Below are 20,808 nucleotides of genomic sequence, written 5' to 3'. Positions count from 1 at the left end.
CACTTTACAGTCATCCTCACAGGCACCAAAGTGTTCATTCCCGGTACTGCTGCATTGGCAATGTCCCCAGACTCACATCCAATCTCCCCAGCACACACATACAATGCCTGCACTGATCTGGTATCTGCCCTGAATTCCAACCTCTTTTATTGCCTTCCCCTCAAACCCCACCTTCTGTGCTACGCAGGATCCACAGACCAAGCCCCAAATGTAAGCAGGTTGACATGCTGTGTTGTGCATTTCTTCTTTTAACTTTCTGAAATAGAAGCCTCTGGATCCTTGTCTGGTGAACAGAAACTCACGCTTGTGTCTATTTCCTCAGGGGTGTTTATGGTGTCCGGGGCAGCATTATTTGACCACACACACACTGTGTGCCCTGCACCCCTAACACCTCTCCATGCTTCTTTACATCTCGTCCTCAGTGCCTGACCATGAGGACCTTGTGTGCCTGGAACACACTGGCCACCCTCCCTTGCAGGCCCCTCATGTTGGCTCCACTGCCACTGAGAACTGACAGCCCAGATGTCCACAGGGCTCAAGGCTGACTTCCTTCCATCTTAGCTCAGAAAGAACACTCTCAACAAGGACCAGCAGGAGCCCCTGGGGAATACTGGAACCCACCTTCACTTCCACCCACATTCCTGATTCTTTCCTCTGTTCTACTTTGCTTTTTCCCTCTGTATCTGTCACCCTCTACACTGACTATATCCTGTTCATTTATTGTGCTTCCTACATCTCCCTCTCAACGCAAATGTCCAAGAGAAGGGATATTTGATTGGCTCAGTGATGAATGCAGAGGCTTTGAGCAGGACAGCACACATAGTGAGGCTCTGCATAATCGTATTAAAAGAATGAATGCATAAGTGATTGAATGGATTAACGACTCCTTCACTCATCTATGAAGTGAGAGGCTCACTTACATGATCCCTGAGGTTCCTCCTACATTAAACACCCCAGGACTCTAAATGTAGATCAAGTCACCAACCTGCCACCTTCAGTTCTAAGTTGGCCCCTTCATAGTAGCCTCCCTCTTTGAAGAAGCGGGAGTACATCCCATTGTCTGAAACCTGGAAATTGTGGATGCACAGGGCAGCCTGCCCCTGGGTGAGGAAGTCCCTCATCAGCAAGTCTGCCCTGTGTACTCTGGCATTTATTCATCCTTCTGCTCCTGACGGTTCCGATAGAAGAACACGATCTCCAAGATATGGGAATGGATCCACATCAGCTCCATGTGCTCTGCACTTATGGCTGGGAACAGGGAGCAGGGCAGAATGGCATTGTCACCCAGCACTGCCATGATGGGTTCCGAGGGGCCAACCACCATGAAATTTTCTGTGGACACAAAAAGTTGGGAAAGCTAAAGAGACACAGGTTGAGAGGCCGAGAACACACAAACCACTGTGGGAGGAAACAGGAAGACTGGGAACAAGTGCAAGAAGATGTGACCCCTAAGGCATCTGGGATATAGCAGTGATGACTCTGAACCAGGATGACATCTTCAGACCACAAGGATAGAGACCTGGAAGAAGCTCCCAGCTCCTGGCTTCCATCTGGGCCTATCCCAGGCCAATTGGGAGGGATTCGGAGGATGGAAGATCTATCTCTTTGACTCTATGTCTCTCTCTGTCTCTTCTCTCTCTGTAACTCTGACTTTCAGATTAAAAAAAGAAATAAAGTAAAATAAATTAAAAAATACTAAAATAGGGGCTGGCACTGTGGTACTGCGACTTCAGCCAGTGCCTGCAGTGCCAGCATCCCATATGGGCAATGGTTCATGTCCCAGATGCTCCACTTCCATGATCCAACTTCCTGCTAACTGCCTAGGAAAGCAGCAAAAGATGACCAAAATCTCTGGGCTCCTGCACCCATGTGGGAGTCCCAGAGGAGGCTCCTGGATCCTGACTTCAACCTGACATAGCCCTAGCCAGTGCATTTATTTGTGGAATGAACTAGCAGGTGGAAGATCTCTCTGACTCTCCTTCTGTCTGTAACTCTACTTTTCAAATAAATGAATATTTTTTAAAAAATTAACCAATTTATTAAAGCACTCCCAAAGCCCTCAAACAACTGTCAAGATCCTGACCACTCTATGGCTCAGTGACTTGTTTTTGTTTGTTTGTTTGTTTGGTTTTTTTAAGTATTGTTCTCAAAAACTTTTATTTAATAAATAAAAATTTTGAAAGTACAACTTTTGGATTATAGTGATTCTTCCCCCGCCATAACCACCCTCCCACCCACAAATCATCCCATCTCCTTCTCACTCTCCCATCCCATTCTTCATTAAGATTCATTTTTAATTATCTTTATATACAGAAGATCAACTCTATACTAAGTAAAGATTTCAACATATTGCACCCACACAGACAAACAAAGTATAAAGTGCTGTTTGAAGACTATTTTTACTATTAATTCTCATAGTAAAACACATTAAGGACAGAGATCCCACATGGGGAGTAAGTGCACAGTGACTCCTGTTGTTGATTTAACAATTGACACACTTATTTTTTAAAACATTTTATTTATTTGAGAGGTAGAGTTACAGACAGTGAGAGAAGGAGACAGAGAGAAAGGTCTTACTTCCATTGGTTCACTCCCCAAATGGCCACAATGGGGAGAGCTGTGCCAATCTGAAGCCAGGAGCCAGGAGCCTCTTCTTGGTCTCTCACGTGGGTGCAGGGGCACAAGCACTCGGGTCATCTTCTTACAAGCACTTGGGCCATCTTCTACTGCTTTCCCAGGCCATAGCAGAGAGCTGGATTGGAAGAGAAGCAGCTGGGACTAGAACTGGTGCCCATATGGGATGCTGGCACCACAGGCAGCCTTTCCAATTTCTTGATGTAGGCACCTATTGCTATAAACTTTCCTCTTAACAAAGCTTTTGATGTATCCCATAAGTTTTGATATGTTGTGTTGTTATCTTCATTTGCTTCCAAAAAGTTTTTGATTTCTCCTTTTATTTCTTCTATGACCCACTGGTCATTCAGGAGCATGTTGTTCAGTCTCCATGTGTTTGCATATGCTCTAGAAATTACTGAGTTGCTGACTTCCACATTCATTCCATCGTGGTCTGAGAAGATGCATGGTATGATTTCGAATCTTTTGAATTTGCTGAGACTTGCTTTATGGCCTAGTATGTGACTGATCCTAGAGAACGTTCATACATTGCTGAGAAGAATGTGTATTCTTCAAGTGTAGGATGAAAAGTTCTGTAGATATCTGTTAGATACATTTGGTCTATAGTGTCAATTAAATCTGCTGTTTTCTTGTTGATTTTCTGTCTGGTTGATCTGCCTATTGCTGAAAGTGGAGTTTTGAAGTCCCCCAATACTATTGTATTGGAGTCTAAGTCTCCCTCTAAGTCCCTTAATATATCTTTTAAATAAAACAGTGCCCTGTAATTAGCTGCATATATGTTTATAATAGTTACATCTTCCTGTTGAATTGATCCCTTAATCATTATATAGTACCCCTTTTTGTCTCTTTTAACAGCTTTTGTGTTAAAGTCTATTTTGCATGATATTAAGATGGCTACACCAGCTCTTTTTTCGTTTCTGTTGGCATGGAATATCTTTTTCCAACCTTTCACTTTCAGTCTGCATGCACCTTTGTTGGAAAGATGTGTTTCCTCTAAGCAGCAAATAGGTGGGTTTTCTTTTTTAATCCATTCATCCAGTCTATGTCTTTTAACTGGAGAGTTGAGGCCATTTACATTCAATGTGACTATTGATAACTGGTGGCTTTGCCTTGCCATTTTCCCAAAGATATTTCTAATTTATACTTTGAAATTCATGTGATCTTCTACTGAGAGATTTTCTTCCTTCGCCTTCTTTCATATTGATGACCGTGTTTCTGTGTTTCTGTGTGTAACACATCTTTAAGCTTCTTTGCAGGGATGGACTAGTGGCGACAAATTCTTTCAATTTCTGTTTGCTATGAAAAGTCTTTATTTCACCTTCATTCACAAATGATAGCTTTGCAGGATATAATATTCTGGGCTGGCAGTTTTTCTCTCTTAGTACCTGGGCTATATCTCGCCATTCCCTCCTAGCTTGTAGGGTTTCTGATGAGAAGTCTGCTGTGAGTCTGATTGGAGACCCCCTGAGAGTAATCTGACGTTTCTCTTTTGCACATTTTAGAATCTTTTCTTTATGTTTCACTGTGGTGAGTTTAATTACAATGTGTCATGGCTAGGCTTTTCTAGTCATGTCTATTCTGATTTCTGTGTGCTTCCTGTACTTGGAGATCCTTTCCTTTCTCCAAACCCGGGAAATTGTTTGTGAGTATCTCACTAAAAAGGCCTTCTAATCCTTTCTAATCCTCCATGCCTTCAGGAACTCCTAGAACCCAATTTTTTTTTAAACAGTATTCTGTATATTCCCAACAATATTTTCAGATTTCTAATTTCCTCTTCTTGTCTTTGGTTTGATGTGTACTTTCCTGTTCTCTGTCTTCTAAGTCCAGTATTCTCTCTTCTACCTCACTGATTCTGTTTTTTAGGCTCTCAACAGGATTTTTTTAAAATTTTTTATAAAAAAATTTAAGACTTTTATTTAGTAAATATAAATTTCCAAAGTACAGTTTATGGATTACAATGGATTTTCACCCCATAATTTCCCTTCCACCCGCACCCCTCCCATCTCCTGCTCCCTCTCCCATTCCATTCACATCAAGATTCATTTTAAATTATCTTCATATACAGAAGATCTATTTAGTATATATTAAGTAAAGATTTCATCAGTTTGCACCCACACAGAACATAAAGTGTAAAATACTGTTTCGGTACTAGCTATAGCATTAATTCACATTGGACAACACATTAAGGACAGAGATCCCACATAAGGAGTAAGTACACAGTGACTCCTGATATTGACTTAACAATTTGACACTCTTGTTTATGGCGTCAGTAATCTCCCTAGGCTCTAGTCATGAGTTGCCAAGGCTATGGAAGCCTTTTGAGTTCGCTGACTCTGATCTTATTTAGACAAGGTCATAGTCAAAGTGGAAGTTCTCTCCTCCCTTCAGAGAAAGGTACCTCCTTCTTTGATGGCCCGTTCTTTCTACTGGGATCTCACTTGCAGAGATCTTTCATTCAGGTCCTCTTTTTTTGCCAGAGTGTCTTGGCTTTCCATGCCTGAAATACTCTCATGGGCTCTTCAGCCAGATTCGAGTGCCTTAAGGGCTGATTCTGAGGCTAGAGTGCTGTTTAGGACATCCGCCATTCTATGAATATGCTGTGTATCCTGCTTCCCATGTTGGATCATTCTCTCCTTTTTTATTCTATCAGTTAGTATTAGCTGACACTAGTCTTGTTTATAGGATCCGTTTGATTCTTAGACCTATCAGTGTGATCAATTGTGAACTGAAATTGATCACTTGGACTACTGAGATGGCATTGGTACATGCCACCTTGATGGGATTGTATTGGAATCCCCTGGACTGGATCAGTAAGCTCCCTCCCTATTCTGCCATCTTGGAACCGCTATCTAGAAATAGTTCTTTATAATTTATACAAGAAGAAGATAATCTAGGAAACTCTTCTTCTTTGCAGCGTCAAGACAATTTAGTATTTTTTTTTGTTTTTGTATTTGTTTTTTTAAACAGACTCTACTTTTGAGAAAAGGCATGAGTGGGGCCGGGATTTGGGCAGGCAGTTAAAAGTAGATAATTAGGACACCTGCATCCATGGCAGCATGCCTGGGCTGTATATCTATCATATCTGGCAGCAGCTCCTGATTCCAGTTTCTTCCTAATTCAGATCTCACAGCAATGGTCATGGCTCACATAATGGGGTTTTAGCCACACACATGGGAGACTGGACTGAGTCTCTGGCTCCTGGCTTTGGACCCAGTGTGGGCATTCAGAGAGTGAAAAGGGGTGGGTGCACTCTTTCTCTCTCTCTCTTTCTCTCTCTCAAATAAATAAATAAAAAAGAAGGAAAAAGGATGGAAGCATTTCCACTACCTACAGTATGTTAAAAATCATAATACATTTAATATACATTGTGTTAACTATTTTTATGGCTTAGATATTTATTGAAAGAATTTGAAAGTACTAGAAATAACTAAGATGAATGGTGTGGTGAAATGAGAAGGCCATGCCAAGATGGCCTCTGGCAACAGAAACTGCCTGGCAACAGGTTGTGATTGGATGGTTTCAGAAACTACATGACAGCAGAGTCTGCCTGCAACAGGCTGTGATTGGATGGCTTCAGAAACTGCCTGGCAACAGGGTATGATTGGTTAGGGCATAGATGCCCTTTGACGGGATTGGGTGCCTTGGCTATATAAGCCGCTGTAACAACTGAAATAAATGAGTCTGCAGGCTGCTTGCCTCAGGCCTGCTTTCACCTGACTCCCAGGGTCTGTGTGGTGACTCTGCGCCTCTTGCCCCCACCATGCTCCTCCTCCCAGAAACGAATCCACAGCAACATCTATGACCTGCCTATTAACACGGAAGTAAAATATCACCCCCAACACCATTAGGGGTAATATATATTAGGTAAGAAATGGTTGGTGGCTGAGTGAACAGTAGCCATGTTATAGCAGCTGGGCCTTGGTCCTGCTGAGCTAGGAGGGGGAGGATTGGTTGTTTTCTGCCCTCTGGCTGGAGCTTATCCTGTCCTAAGGTATTTCTTGCAGAAAACCTGACCTGGGCCATGGCACTGCCTCCTCAGCCCATATAGGCACTCCATGTCCTTGCTGCTCCATTTCCAAGTCAGCTCGCTGCTAATGCAACTGGGAAAGCAGCAGAAGATGGCCCAAGTTACAGTAAGGAAATGCAAGAAGCGGAATAACTTTATAAAGACAAAAGGTTTATTTTGGCTCCTGGTTCTGGAAATTCAAAATCCAAACAGCACAACACAGACTTTTGCAAGGGCCCGTTTTCTCCATCGTATGACAGCAGGAAGCCATGTTTCTCTCTAAATCTGTGTGCTCTTTCTCAATCCCCCTGCTGAACCCACCAGCATTAAGCCATGTGGGCATGACCTAAGGATCTGTCCCAACTGAATCCCTGCACAAAGGCCTCCCCTCTACACACAATGATGGGGTGAAGTTTCCACTCCCTCAGCATCATCAACAGGAGACTCTGGGCCTGAACGGCTGCCTGAGTTCCAGAACACAGATACCCACACCACAGTGGCTACTGTGGTTATTCCTCTAATTGCTCCCCAGGCCAGCACTGATGTTTCTGACTCCTTCTTTACTTCCCATTCCGCGTCTTCTCACCCTCAGCCAGAATGACAGCTCAGCAGAGATCTTCTTTATTTTTATTTTTTCATGTTATTTGAAATGAGGACAGAGCTCTCCCATCCTCTGGTTCCTTCTCCAAATGTGCAAAACAGCAGACTGGACAAGGCTGGAGATGGACGGGGGGACTCCATCCAAGTGTCTCACATGGGTGGCAGGAACCCACGTATCTCAGCCATCACTGCCTCCTCCCCGAGTGTGCATGAGCAGGAAGCCAGAATCAGGACTGGACCCAGGCCCTCCACTATGGGATGAGGGAGTCCAGTCAGCCTCCTGCACCAGGTGCCCTGCCCTGGTCAGAGCTCTGTGTCTGGGGCAGTGAGCACATCTCTGTGTTTGAAGATTCTGAGGCCTCAGTGCTCCTGCTGCTTTTTGTTTGCTAAGGTTTTCCCCTCCATCTGACAGTTGGACTTGGCAGCACTGAGGGACAATGCACTGATTAACCAGAACCATGCGCATGGACACAGGGTTCTGCAGTTGGACTTGTATCTGAACATTCTCTCCTTCACTGTCCTCACATTCAGGGATTTACTGCTTACCCTGCCAGCAGCTCTCTTGTTTTCACAGCTACAGTGTTGACCCAAGAGGGGAATCCAGGCTCTCATACCTAGATTCCCTGAATTAACACAGAACAGTATATTCACTGGTAATAGACATTTACTGATGCGTGGAAAACATGCGTGTTTTCTCCATTACAGAAAGGGAAATACACAAAGTGGATCGCAATGTTCCTTTCCATTATGAGTCTGTCAGTCATTCGTGTCTGTGAAAATTTTTGGGTGGCAAACTATTATCATCACATGGGGCAAATCCTCCCAGGATACAGTGGGGACCACCGTCCTCTCCTTCCCTATGCTCAGATTCAAGCTGGATAATTCAACTCCCCTGAGTTGGGCACAGTAACACAGCCCTCAGTCCCATCACATCAAAAGAGAATTTAAAACCCAGGAAAGACTTTAATACCAATAACAATAATTTCATAGTAATTTTCAGTCTGTCCTAAACCAGTACAAAAACACCAACTTTTATATTCTGTCTTAGAACATGGCACATGAAGCAACTATTCTGATAACCATAAGGGGAGACATTTCAGAGCTGCCCAAGACTTGGCCCAGAGGCTTTGTCCCTGAACCTGCAGCCCCAGGAAGAGTCTCACTGAGGAGTCAGGGCAGTGAGGGCTCCTGTGGGGCTCAGGGCAGCAATGGAGACTCAGCCCCTGGGGGAGCTCCATCAACTCCAGAGCCTGAGCTGAGCCCCTCCCCTGGGGGCCTCACAGCCTCCTCCAAAGGAGACTTGCTAAGGGGCACAGGGAGCCCCTCAGGCCCCCCCTCTGTGGGGCAGATGCTCAGGGTCACATAACCCTCAAGCATGAAGTATGGAAAGAGGGTTCCAGAGAAAGAAGCTGGGGGGAATGAGAAAATGTGGGAACCGTCAGTCATGTTGTAGAAGGAGATGTTCCCCTCACTGTAGTCCAGGAAAATCCCCACCCTGCGGGGATACTTCCTAAGGGATAGAGCCTGCAGCGATTTAGTCCAGGCAAGGTAGTTATTGTAATAGCACTCCACAACCCAAAACCCCTCATCTGGGGACTGTGTAGTCCAGCCTGTGCTTGTCATGTGGTCCCTACAGAGCCCCAGAGCCCAGTTGCAGCCCTCACCACTCCTGATCTCCACCTCCCAGTAACATCTTCCTGACGTGATGCCCTCAAGGCCCAACACACTGTAGCGGTCATCCAAGTCCACACCAGTGTAATTCCAGGTCACACTCTTCTTTTCAGGAGAGACGGCAAGGTTGACATGAGCCGAATCTGGATTCAGAGTGACAGACCCTGCAGGGAGAGTTTGCAGTCATACAAGGCCACTTCCGGCCCCACAACAAGAATGCACAACCAAACGCAGACCCACCTAGCTGCATGGGGTGAGCAAGGCCCTGAAATAAGGGTCCTGGGACACAAGCACTTGGCCTCCAAGCAGGAGGAGGAAACAGGAGACCTCTCCGAGGGTCACAGGTGTCACAGAGAACTTGAAGACCAGCCTGGCTTTGTTCCTGTCACTTCAGCCCCCACCCCACCACCACTGATGGTGCCAGCATCTGTACCAGCACAGAGAACTGAAGGAGAGGCCAGAGCCCTGGGGGCCACAGGAGGAGCACCCAGAAAGAACACAAAGTCACTCACAGGCCTGGAACCATTCCTTCCGCCAGTCTACAAGAGAACAGACATTATGTATCAGGGGTCTGCACAGACTGCACAGGTCAGCCTAGCACCTGCTCTTCTGAAACAGTGATGGGGGAAATGTGTGGGAGACATTCAGCTGATGGACTGTGTCCTGCACACACACACACAGCAGTCTGTTCCCCCAAGCCATAAAGCTTAACACCAGAGACTGAGAGGCTGGCCACTGACCATACAGAAAAGGCATTTCCCAGATTTTACTCCCAAATTATGATTCTCAGGTTCCTAGACACAATCATCATGGAGCTAGGTTTTCCTAGAATGAATTGAGCAGATCAAAATTTCCAGAACTTGGCCAGAGCTGCGGCTCACTAGGCTAATCCTCCACCTTGCGGCACCGGCACACGGGGTTCTAGTCCCAGTCGGGGCGCCGGATTCTGTCCCGGTTGCCCCTCTTCCAGGCCAGCTCTCTGCTGTGGCCAGGGAGTGCAGTGGAGGATGGCCCAAGTACTTGGGCCCTGCACCCCATGGGAGACTAGGATAAGTACCTGGCTCCTGCCATCGGATCAGCGCAGTGCGCCGGCCGCAGTGTGCCGGCCTCGGCGGCCATTTGAGGGTGAACCAACAGCAAAGGAAGACGTTTCTCTCTGTCTCTCTCTCTCACTGTCCACTCTGCCTGTCAAAAAAAATTTCCAGAACCTCCATTTATATCAGAAGCACTGATTGAGCTGAACTTGCAGGTTGCCTGTACCCACAGGTGGAGAGAGGCGGCTACAACTGGCTGATATGAACCTGGAGGATGATTCTAGAGATATCAGTGTGCTAATTCCTAGAAGCTATGACTCAGTCACCTAACAGGAAAGGGAGCTTTGCAGGTGGGATAAAGGTTAAGTACCTAAAAGTAGTATAATTCACTCGATGATCCAGGTGAGCCCAATCTAATCATGGGAACCCTGAAAGCACAGAACCTGCCAACCTGTGTGTGCCAGAGAAGTTTATATGAGGAGCTGACCAGAGTCTGACAGATGCCTACATATCTGGCTTCAAGACAGAGGAATGGGGCATGAACTTAGGTGTGCAAGTTGATTCCGATGTGGGAGAAACAAGAGTCAGCATAGGGACTGCAGACTTGCAAGTGTTGTAGCTCAGTGAGACCTGTCTCCGACTTCTGACCTACAGAGCTGTAAGACAGTCAATGTGTGGTAGAAGCCACCAAGGCTGAGGTCTTCTTATGGCAACAGACAGACACCTGCTGTGATCACAGGTGCTCAGGAGCTACGCCCAGCATGGAGGAGGGGAACTGGCAGGAGAAGGTGTCTGGAGAGAGCATGAGGACTCCTGTCACCTGCACAGGAAAAATCATCGCCCAGAAATTCCCACACACTGTGGTGGGACATGGACCCAGAGGAGCCCAGAGAACCAGTGGGCAAGGGAAGGTCTGGATAGGAGGAAAGGCCACACAGTGCATCAATTTCCCATTCAAAACCAAGTCACCCAGACCATGAACTCTAATGTCATGGAGCATAGTCACCAACAATGTCCCCAATGATGACACAGGGCCTGTCCCTGCCCTTCCTCAGCTGACCACACAGGTGCTGAAGGACCAGCTGAGCTCCGCCTCCCCAGCATAAGTATCTGGAAGCACTAAAAGAAGAGCACAGGAACCCTCTCCCTAACCTCCCCAAGACTTCTGCATCTCCTCCACCTCCATGCTCATTCCTGGGGAGGAGAGAGGCAGGTGCTGACCAAAGCAAAGGCTCCATCCACAGTCAGAGTCTGAGGAGTCTTCAGGGAGAGAGCTTTAACCTGCCTCGCACAGGCAAGGCAGTGTGGGAGCAGTGGACACAGGCACAGGATTAGAAGATTGACAGTAATAGTAAAATGCATTTCTCCTGTCTATGTGGTGATAGTTTGTGACCCGCATCCACTCCTGCACAGGTGTAGTCATAGAAATTGGCATTGCCATCTTAGTTGATTTTCAGGATAGGAAACAAAATCACATAAAATGGTGGGGCTGGTCCATGTGACCTCTGGAAGAGAGTGAACACTTCATTTACTTCTTTTTCACTAAGACATTAGTTGTCAAATTAACAGCTTTAACTTTTCTTTTGTTACCTGTCTCATGTGTCTATGGTTATTCACAGCAATTTCCAAAGGTGTTCAATTCTACAATTTTCTTATAAATGTTAATTCTGGTATCTGCTTTATACAACTCAATGAAACATTAACCATCCTTGGCATTAGTGCTTCCCTCAACCTCGTGTGTTATAAAAATCTCATATCAATCTCATTCACATCCTATATATCATATTTCAGTAGCCCCTTTAATGTCACTGCTGCCAGATGGGCAAACCTCGTGGCCACATCACTGGGTCCCCTGCTTTGTGGTGATGTCACTGTCTGCCCCTCTGTAATGAACCACTGCAGACTCTGTGTGACCTTGTGCAGCAGCTTTAAGCACAGCAGTTGATCCACCATCATCACACTCACTCACATGGATTACTCCAACCTCTGCAGATTTCTTCAGCATTTCCACATCACCCTTAAGGGCAGCCACAGGACCCAGAAATGCTAAGGTTTCCTGATCTTCCTCATCATTTCCTTCATACTCAGTCCCCTGGATAAACTGTAAATGTTCTGCTTAAGGAACCTCTGTGCCAGCTCTGCTACATTTTCTCCATTATCCTTGAAGGCTTTTAAAGTTTGTGCTCCTCTGCTCGTTCTACTGAGTAGGAATTTGAAGCAGTGAAGGTGGCCTTCCAGGGCTGCTAATGAACTGGAAGGTTTCCATTGTGGCCCACAGATTCTATGCTACATCCCCACTTAACAAGAAGCTGCAAGCAGCCAAGTCCCCCATGAAAAGTGGCCTCGTGTACAGGTCTCTGTTCTCTCCTCAGTCACCCTGGGATCCTGGTCACCTTTGCTTAGGAGCTTGAGAACCTTCCCAAAATCTGAGCTGACACGAAGGACCCAATGCCTGTGAATTTCTTGGCACTACCAAACTTTGGAGAGGAGGATAGTAGGGAAGGAGAATTGTCTGATTTATTTAGAACAAGTAAATTACTTTGCCAGTCATATAAGAGATTTTAAGTGTTGGGACGAGATAGCCAGCCTACCAAATGCTATTCCATCTTTAAGAGTATATATTGTCAGTAATGAACAGGAGTCCCTCACACTCCACTTTGGAGCATATTTGTGAAGTGAAAGAGCATCCATGAGTTGCAGTGGGATGTGAAGGTCTGCATCCATGGTCATCTTGAGCTGCTGGGTTTGCTCCACTGATCATAAGAGCCTACACACAAGCATCCTGACCTCTGGGTGCAGCTATGTGGGCTGCCGTCCAACCTCTTATAGTTCCTTGTGTGATATCAGCTCCACACCAGAGTTAGCTCAGCTCTGGACTCTAACTTCCTTCCATTGTAGACTGAGGAGGGAGCATCGATGGCTGAAGGATTGAAGGAATGAACCAGGGGATGAAAGGACTTGCTCTCTCTCTCTCTCTCTCAAATTTTAATATGCTTTAATTTAGATTTTTCCTGAAATTTGTCCACAAGGTATCAGGAATCAATTCTGTCTCACACACCCAAGCCCTGTAAACCCTCCACACACTTCTACATTTCAACACCAGGGCTGGGCCTTCAGCCACTGCAGTCACTCTGAGCCACCTGCACAGCACTCACTCTCTCCCTCATCTCCTCTTCTCTTCCCCACACGTTCTTTTCTCACATGGTATGCTTGCCGTCCTTTTTCTAGGTAGCAATTTCTACTTTTCTATGTTTCTCCTTTTCCAGTCTTTATATATCACCTCTAAAGAATCAAACAGGGGCCTGAGCTGTTAACGAATACAGTGAATACAGCATTCTTCTGAGGTGTGAGAAAATGGTAATGAACAATCACATATTACATTTTTTGTTCTTGTAAACACACACACACACGTACACACACACCCCTACTCAGGGGCAAGGATTCGGTCTTCCAGCAAAGGCAGGCGCTAAGACATATGCAATTGATGTCAGAGTGCCTGGGTTTGAATCACAGCTCCAGCTCCTAATTCCATCTTCTGGCCAAAGCTCATCCTTGGAAGCAGTAAGTGATGCATCAATCTGGGTTCCTGCCAATCACGTGGGAGAACAAGATTGGTTTCCAGCTCCTGACATTGGCTCCAGCACAGTTCAAAACTTCCCAGGCCATTGCAGGTATTTGGGAAATGAAACAGCCAATGAGAGTTTCTCTCTCTCTCTCCCTCTTTCTCTTTTTTCCTCTCTCCTTCTCTCCCTCTCTCCCTTACTAGCTCTCTCACTCTTACTCAAAAAAACATATTTTTTAAAAACATGGCAAGTATTTTGCTTAGTGATTAAAACACTAGCACCCACACTGAAGAATCTGGGTCAATCCCCAGCTCAGGCTACAGACTCCAGCCTCTGGCCAATGGAGACCCTAATGCAGCACTGAGGGGCTGAGTTGCTGACATGCGTGTGGGAACCTGGACTGAGATCTCAGCTTCTGGCTTTGGCCTTGCCTAGCCATGGTTGTTGCTAGCAGCTAGGGAGCAAAATAGGAGACTGAATATCTCTTGCTCTTGCTCTCACTCTCTGCATGTGAAATACATTTTGTAAAAGAATTCTTTTTTTTATCTGAAAAGCAGAATTACAAATAAAGAGAGAGAGAAACACACACACACACACACACACACACGGCAAGGGTGGGGGGATCGTTCATCCTCTGGTTCACCTCCATAATGGCCACAATGGCCAGAACTGGGCTGATTCAATGCCAGGAGCCAAGATCTTATCTGGTCTTGCACATGGGTGAAGAGGCCTAACTACTTTGGGCCCCTTTCCCAGGTACATCTGCCAGGAGCTGGATCAGAAATGGAGTAGTTGGGACTCGAACCTGTGTCCACAGGGGATTTTGGCACTGCAGATGGTGGCTTAACTTTATACACCACAGCAACATCCCAAGTCAAATAAATTTAAAGTTTTCTATTCTTCCTCAGAGTACACAAATGTTGCACACAATTTCAGATGTATCAGAGAACCCAACCCAGGAATTTCTCCATAAGCATGCCAGATGATCGTTCTCTAATTTAGAACATTTACTAGAGTAACTAATTCTCAGCAACCACTAGCAGTTAGAGGAAGAAACCCAGCCTGGACAGTGGTCAGAGCACGAAGAAGCATAGAAGACCACATTCCAGGGCCAGGAGGACCAAAGTGGGCCTTAAAGGGAGGAATTTGGGGGTAAGAAGGACATAGATCTCATTCCCCTCTTAGTAAACTCTGGGTCCTGAGCAGCATAATTCCCAGAGTATTCAGGAGACCGGCGCTTCCTGAACTACACAGTTGTTGTCCTGCTGCAGGCTTTCCTCACACCTGACTCTCTGTGGTCACCCCGCCAATGACAAGGGTCAGTTGAACAAAAGGATTAAGAAGGTGTCGTTAACCCTAACCATGATATGCAGAGGACAAAGGTCCCAGAATGGAAGCAGAGTTGTGGTCCCATGGAGGAGCCCCTGCAGTTTTCCTTGGAGGCTACAACACTGACAAGGAGAGCAGGACGCCCAGCCCATCTGGAGTTGAGTCCACAGGTAGAGAAGGGGCAGGGCAGAGGCAGGGCAGGGAGGCAGAGGAGCCATCAGGTCACTTACCAGCATACAGCTGCGCCTTCCTCCAGGCTGAAAGGAAACACACCCTGGTGAGACCACAGCCACACCACCTGCTCAGCCCTCGCCTGCCCTCTGTGCTGAAGGTCAGACTCTGCAGGAGGAGAGAGGCTGCACAGGAGGGGCCTCCTGCAGGTGCAGACAGCAGAAGATTGTGGGAAACTCCCTGACCACAGATCAGGAAGCCTGCAGGAGAGCTGAGTTGCACCCTGCCCCACTGCTGGTGACTTTTGGGTGTCAGCTCTCTGCCCTGTGCTTCAAAACCCACAAAGACTCCTGTGTTCCTGGCTCCTAGCTGCTGTTGGTCAGGACCGAAAACTATCTGTGTGAAAATAGTGTGAGAAAAAAGGAATTTACTCCATGTTGATAGTAGTTAATTAATGTATAGCATTTCCTGGCAGGGAAACTAAAGGAGGAAGAAGAAATAACATGGATATGAGGCCAACTCCAGAGTCTAAGGGGCCAAACATTCCCTGAAAAAATATTTCTTAAAAAAAGATATATTTATTAATTTGAAAGGAAGAATTACAGTGAGGGAGAGGGAGAGAAAGAGAGAATCCTCCATCCATTGGTTTTCTCCCCAAATGGCCTCAAAGCCAGGGCTGGACCAGGGCAAAGCAAAAACCAGGAGCATATTCCTGGTTTTTCAAGTGAGTACAGGAGCCCGAGTACTTAGGCCATCTCCACTGCTTTCCTAGGAACATTAAAAGGTAGTTGGAAGAAGTGGAGCAGCCAGGACATAAATCGGCCCTCATCTGGGATGCCTGAATTGCAGACAGATGTTTAACAGCTATACCACAACAACTCTAGAATACAATACTCTAGAGAGAAGCATTCCTGCTCTGAGAAGCACTCAGTTCATCCCATCACATCTCCACACCTGGTGAGCAGCCATGTCTTCTGACATTCATTTTACACAAGCACCTTTGAGGAGCAGGATAGGAATGATGCCACCTGGGTGGTGTCTTAGAAGGGAGAGAGGGGGCAGAAGTCACACCCCCAAACTCAATGACCTCATTTGATTCTCTCCCTCCTGTCTTGAACTCTCACAGCTTCTGGCATATGCCTTTGGTACAGTCAAGAGCTAAAGCTTTGGAGGATAATCACTAGCAATTCTCATATAGGGCACAGGCCTGGACTGGAGAGAAACCCAGTACGCGGGCAGACTCCATGCCCATCATTGCACACACGTCTTGAAGCACAGACTGCAAACAGTCACCCAGATGTGAGAGAGCCCAGGGAGCAGGGTTCCGCCACCACCACTGGCACTGCTGCACCCAATGAGTGGTCCACATGTCTGTGCCTGGACAGAGACAAGGAGGGGACAGCTGGGCACAGGGGGACAGGAGACCACGGGACATCTGGAGAGTCACTCACCAGCCAGGTAAGCTGTCTTCCTCTGATCTGAAAAGCAGCACAGGGAACAGGTGAGCTGAGACCCCGAGTGTCCTCCACAAAGGGACACGGTGAGTTCAGGAGGGGAGCAGAGCTTACCGAGTTCTGCCTGGAGCTCATCTGTAAGAGAGAAAAAACCTTGAACTTCTGTCCCCAAGAAAAGGAGACACAGTGAGCCTGGAGAACCCACAAGAAAGACCTCATCTGTATCCTAGAAAAGTTCTTACTCCAGACACACCCACAGCTCCAGCCTCCAGCTGTCCTGTCTGGGTCTCCACAGCCACCTGCCCTGGAGAGCAGAACCCACAGACTCATCTCCCAGCATCCTTCCTCTCAGCACCAGCTGCCCCCCCTGCCTGGCCTCCTACCTCTGGCCTTTAGTGCCTCCTCCTCTGCTCGCTGGTGCTTCTCCTTAGCCCGGCACAGCTTCTCCTGTTTCTGCCTCTCCTGCAGCTTTGCAGAGTGCTCTCTCCTGGTGAAGCAGCAAGCCCCAAAGAGCAGGAGCCCCAGCACCGTCAGGATCCCAGCAAAAGCTGCCTTCCAGGGAGAGGCCTGCGGGAAGAAGGGCTCTGGGGCCCAGGCAGAGACCCAGTCAGGGGAGCTCCCAGGCCCACCCCGCACACTCAGGGATGCCAGCAACACCTCCCAACCCTGCCAGGAATGAGAAGCAGCACCGACCTGGGATGGACACGGCCATCGCCTTCTCCTGGCCCAGGATGGGATTGAGGACAGAGCAGCTCACACTCCCTGCAGAGCTGTCTCTCACCACCAGAGCCGCCTCCACGCTGAACAGCCCTGCTGCGTCCTGGGCATGGGCCTCAGAGAACTCCAGGAACTTCTTCCCGCTGAGGTCTGTCCACTGCACCTGGGGCTTCGGGAACCAGCCCGAGGCCTTGCACACCACGCGGACCCCGTCCTGCTCTGGCCCTTCGATGTGCACTTGAGGGGCAGAGCCCAGGCCTGCAAGAGGGGAGCTGTGGAGACCTTGGAGACCACTTGGCCCAGGGCCTCAGCAGGGTCTGGGTGTGGCACAGCCACAGGGGAGTCACTGTGTTCCATTCTGGAGATTCCATGGGAGGGCATGGCCTGAAGGAGGGAAAGAGCCCTGGGACCCATGGGGGCACAGAGTAGGGGGCTTTCTCCTCAACACTGCAGATGGGAAGACTGAGGCCCAGAGAAACCAGGAGCAGGAACTTGACACCAGGACTCCATCCTGAACCTCTAATCTCCTCACCCCACTCACTCCTGGGGCACCTGCTGTGATTCCCACTGCCTCTCTCTGTAAATCAATTCCAAATTTATACCAATGAATAATCCTGTCTCCCCAATCCCTTCTCTTATTCCCATACCCCTATGAGTTATCTCTGCCAGGTTTCCTTACAGACACTGAAACTCACAATTTCAGATCTGAGTTCACACCTGTGACTATGTGTGATAATTGAGTATTAAATACCCGTGTACTTTATCCTTCTTAAGGGGAGCTGACCTCCACCATGCTGTAGCTCCTTCACATTCTGGCTCTGAGGTTGGTCATGTGACTCACTCTGGCCAATGAGAGACCATTTCATGTGACTTAAGGAGAGGTTTGAAAAGCACTTGTGTCACTGGCTCTGCCTCTGCCATTGCTATAGGAAGGACAGGCCTGGGGCAGCCACTGTAGGATGAGACTCCTGGACTCTGCTGGTCACCCAGCCTCTCTGGGAGATGCTGTCCTAGGGCAGCCACAGTCAAGAATGGGAATACACCCAGGCATGGCCCACGTGGTGACCTCCCCAGCTGACTACAAGAACAATAAGTACTGAAGTAAGACCTCATTCTCCCTGGTGAAAATAAGAGAAATTCTCCTCTCCTCCATTTTCTCAGAGCGTTGACTTTAGAGCGCTGGGAAGTGTGAATTCCTCTCCTCATGTGAAATATTATCATTAGAAAAGCAGATAGGCCTCTGGCCAGCTTACTGACCCAGGAATGTCTTCCTCAGGGACCTGAGGAAAATACATTGAAATGAAAACATTTTTATATGTTTTATGAATTTTTTATATATTTTACAAAGAAACAGTATTACTTCCTGCTCCTTTGTGGAATCATCAGGGCCTCACTTCAGTAAGTAAAATTTCTTTCTATTATAAAACTAGGACAAGCAGAGTTGGCGCTAGGTGTAGAACGTTAAGCCTCTGCCTGCAGTCCTGGCATCTCCTGTGGGCATACCTGTTGGAATCTTGGCTGTTCTACTTCTTCTTTTTTTTTTTTTTTGACAGGCAGAGTGGACAGTGAGAGAGAGAGACAGCGAGAAAGGTCTTCCTTTGCCGTTGGTTCACCCTCCAATGGCCGCCGCGGCTGGTGTGCTGCGGCCGGCGCACTGCGCTGATCCGATGGCAGGAGCCAGGTGCTTCTCCTGGTCTCCCATGGGGTGCAGGGCCCAAGCACTTGGGCCATCCTCCACTGCACTCCCTGGCCACAGCAGAGAGCTGGCCTGGAAGAGGGGCAACCGGGACAGAATCCGGTGCCCCGACTGGGACTAGAACCCGGTGTGCCGGTGCCGCAAGGCGGAGAATTAGTCTAGTGAGCCGCGGCGCCGGCCGGCTATTCTACTTCTGATCCAGCTCCCTGCTGATGGTCCTAGAGAAGCAGCAGAAAATGGCCCAAATACATGGGTCCCTGCACTCATTAGGAGACCCAGAAGAAGCTCCTGGATCCTGGCTTCAGCCTGGCTCAAGCCTATTGCAGCCATTTGGGGAGTGAACCAGCAGATGGAAGAACAATTCTTTCTTTCTTTCTTTCTTTCTTTCTTTCTTTCTTTCTTTCTTTCTTTCTTTCTTTCTTTCTTTCCTTCCTTCTCTCTCTCTCTCTCTCTCTCTTTCTTTCTTTCTTTCTTTCTTTCTATCTTTTTCTCTCTCTCTTTCTTTCTATCCCCCACCTTAGTCTCTCTGTATCTCTGCTTTTCAAATAAAATTAATAAATCTTTTTAAAAAATATAAGTTAAAGCCTATTAACTAAGATAGCTGGCCAATACAATTATTAGGTACATTTAGGGTGAGCTCTGTGTGGTAAGCAGGTATTATATTGACTTCAAGTCTTCTTAGTTGAGGATTAATTGTTGTTTATTTTGAAAACATGGATGAAGGCATTTGGTGCAGCAGTTAGCACAATGAGATGCCCACATCCCGTATCTGAGTGCCTGGGTTCCAGTCCCTTCTTCTTCCAATGCAGCTTCCTGGATATGCACGCTGGGAACAAGCAGGTGCGGGACCAACTATTTGTGTCTCTGCTACCAACATGGGAGACTCAGGAGTTCTCGGATCCTGGCTTCACCTGGCCAAGCCTCAGCTATTTTAAGTATTTGGGGAGTGAATCTGTGGATAGAGGGCTCTTTGCCTCACTGTCGCTCTGTTACTTGCCTTTTGAATTAGAAAAAATGAATGAAACCTTTTTCACATTCTAGGCCATTTATTCAACAATTCTATACTTCAGGCTTCTGTTGACCCTCGTGTTTGGCCTTTTGTTACAGAATGAACAGCAAATCCACTGTGGCTGTCTGAGGTCACACAGTTGTCCTCTCCTCAGAACTGCTCTCCATGCTTCCCTCTGCTCACCTCCCACTCACCTCCTCCCAGTCACCTCAGTCAGTACTCCTGCCCCTGCTCTGTTTCAAGTTTCCCCTCCTCCATGCATACACCAACACAGCACACAGCACCTGCACTGGCCTGGGATCCTCCTTGCACCCTTCCTCCTGCCTCCCCCCAAACCCCAGGATCTGTGCCCCTCATACACCACATACCCAGTGCAAGGACTACTTGGTTCACTGTGAATGGCCATGGTTGCTACGTTGTGTGTGACCCCTGCCTGCTCACATTCCAGTCCACAGGGAGATCTTGGGATTTTACCACAGTACACTTAAGCCAGCACAAGTGTCTATGCCGAATGACCTTTTCCTGGTCAGTGTGGGCAGTTTAGTCCAGGAATATCTACCTCTTTATTGAAGTCCTACTGGCACTTCCTGCATCCCCACATCACTACCCCCACTCCGAGCACACCAGACTGGCTCCCATGCCAAGGGTTTCTCTCTGGGTGTCTCACTGCACTGAACTCTGTGTCCCTAGATATCCACTTGGTGAGACAGCTACTTCCTTTGAGCTCTGCTGAGATCAACAACCAGGCCCCACTGGATCCCTGTGTAACACCAGGGGCTACCCTCACTCCCCACCCCATTTCCTGATTCCTTCCACTTGTAATAATTGTCCTTCTGGTTTTTTATTTTTATTTAGCAATTATCCCCTTCAAACAGCATCCAATCAATCATTTATTTCACTTTTTCCATCTCAGCCTCTAGATTA

The 20,808-nt window shown here is 47.4% G+C and overlaps 1 protein-coding gene and 1 pseudogene across 16 annotated transcripts in view; both read right to left on the bottom strand.

Annotated features, from left to right (window-relative positions):
* Positions 1-7,886: 7,886 nt before the first annotated feature.
* Positions 7,887-20,808, bottom strand: part of LOC108175829 (butyrophilin-like protein 1) — an 86,055-nt gene continuing 73,133 nt past the window's right edge. For 12 of the 16 annotated variants that reach the window (XM_089334121.1, XM_089334130.1, XM_089334120.1 and 9 more), the window contains 7 exons: positions 17,156-17,437; positions 16,846-17,046; positions 16,577-16,597; positions 16,460-16,486; positions 15,068-15,094; positions 9,424-9,450; positions 7,887-9,075 (listed from right to left, as the gene is read on the bottom strand). In XM_089334121.1, the coding sequence (XP_089190247.1) occupies positions 8,438-9,075; positions 9,424-9,450; positions 15,068-15,094; positions 16,460-16,486; positions 16,577-16,597; positions 16,846-17,046; positions 17,156-17,437 (1,223 nt within the window). In that variant the 3' untranslated portion in view covers positions 7,887-8,437. Of the gene's footprint in view, positions 9,076-9,423; positions 9,451-9,968; positions 10,097-13,358; positions 13,532-15,067; positions 15,095-16,459; positions 16,487-16,576; positions 16,598-16,845; positions 17,047-17,155; positions 17,438-20,808 lie in introns of those variants that run through there. The other 4 variants (XM_089334126.1, XM_089334128.1, XM_089334133.1 and 1 more) reach the window with 3 other exon arrangements.
* On the bottom strand, positions 10,108-12,675 carry LOC127488383 (ankyrin repeat domain-containing protein 42 pseudogene; annotated as a pseudogene).

The sequence above is a fragment of the Oryctolagus cuniculus genome, chromosome 5 (genome assembly GCF_051225735.1).
Source record: "Oryctolagus cuniculus isolate XC-2025 breed Fujian yellow rabbit chromosome 5, ASM5122573v1, whole genome shotgun sequence".
NCBI lineage: Eukaryota > Metazoa > Chordata > Mammalia > Lagomorpha > Leporidae > Oryctolagus > Oryctolagus cuniculus.
The sequence above is the reverse complement of the archived record's forward strand: the minus strand, read 5'-3'. Positions and strand labels throughout refer to the sequence as shown.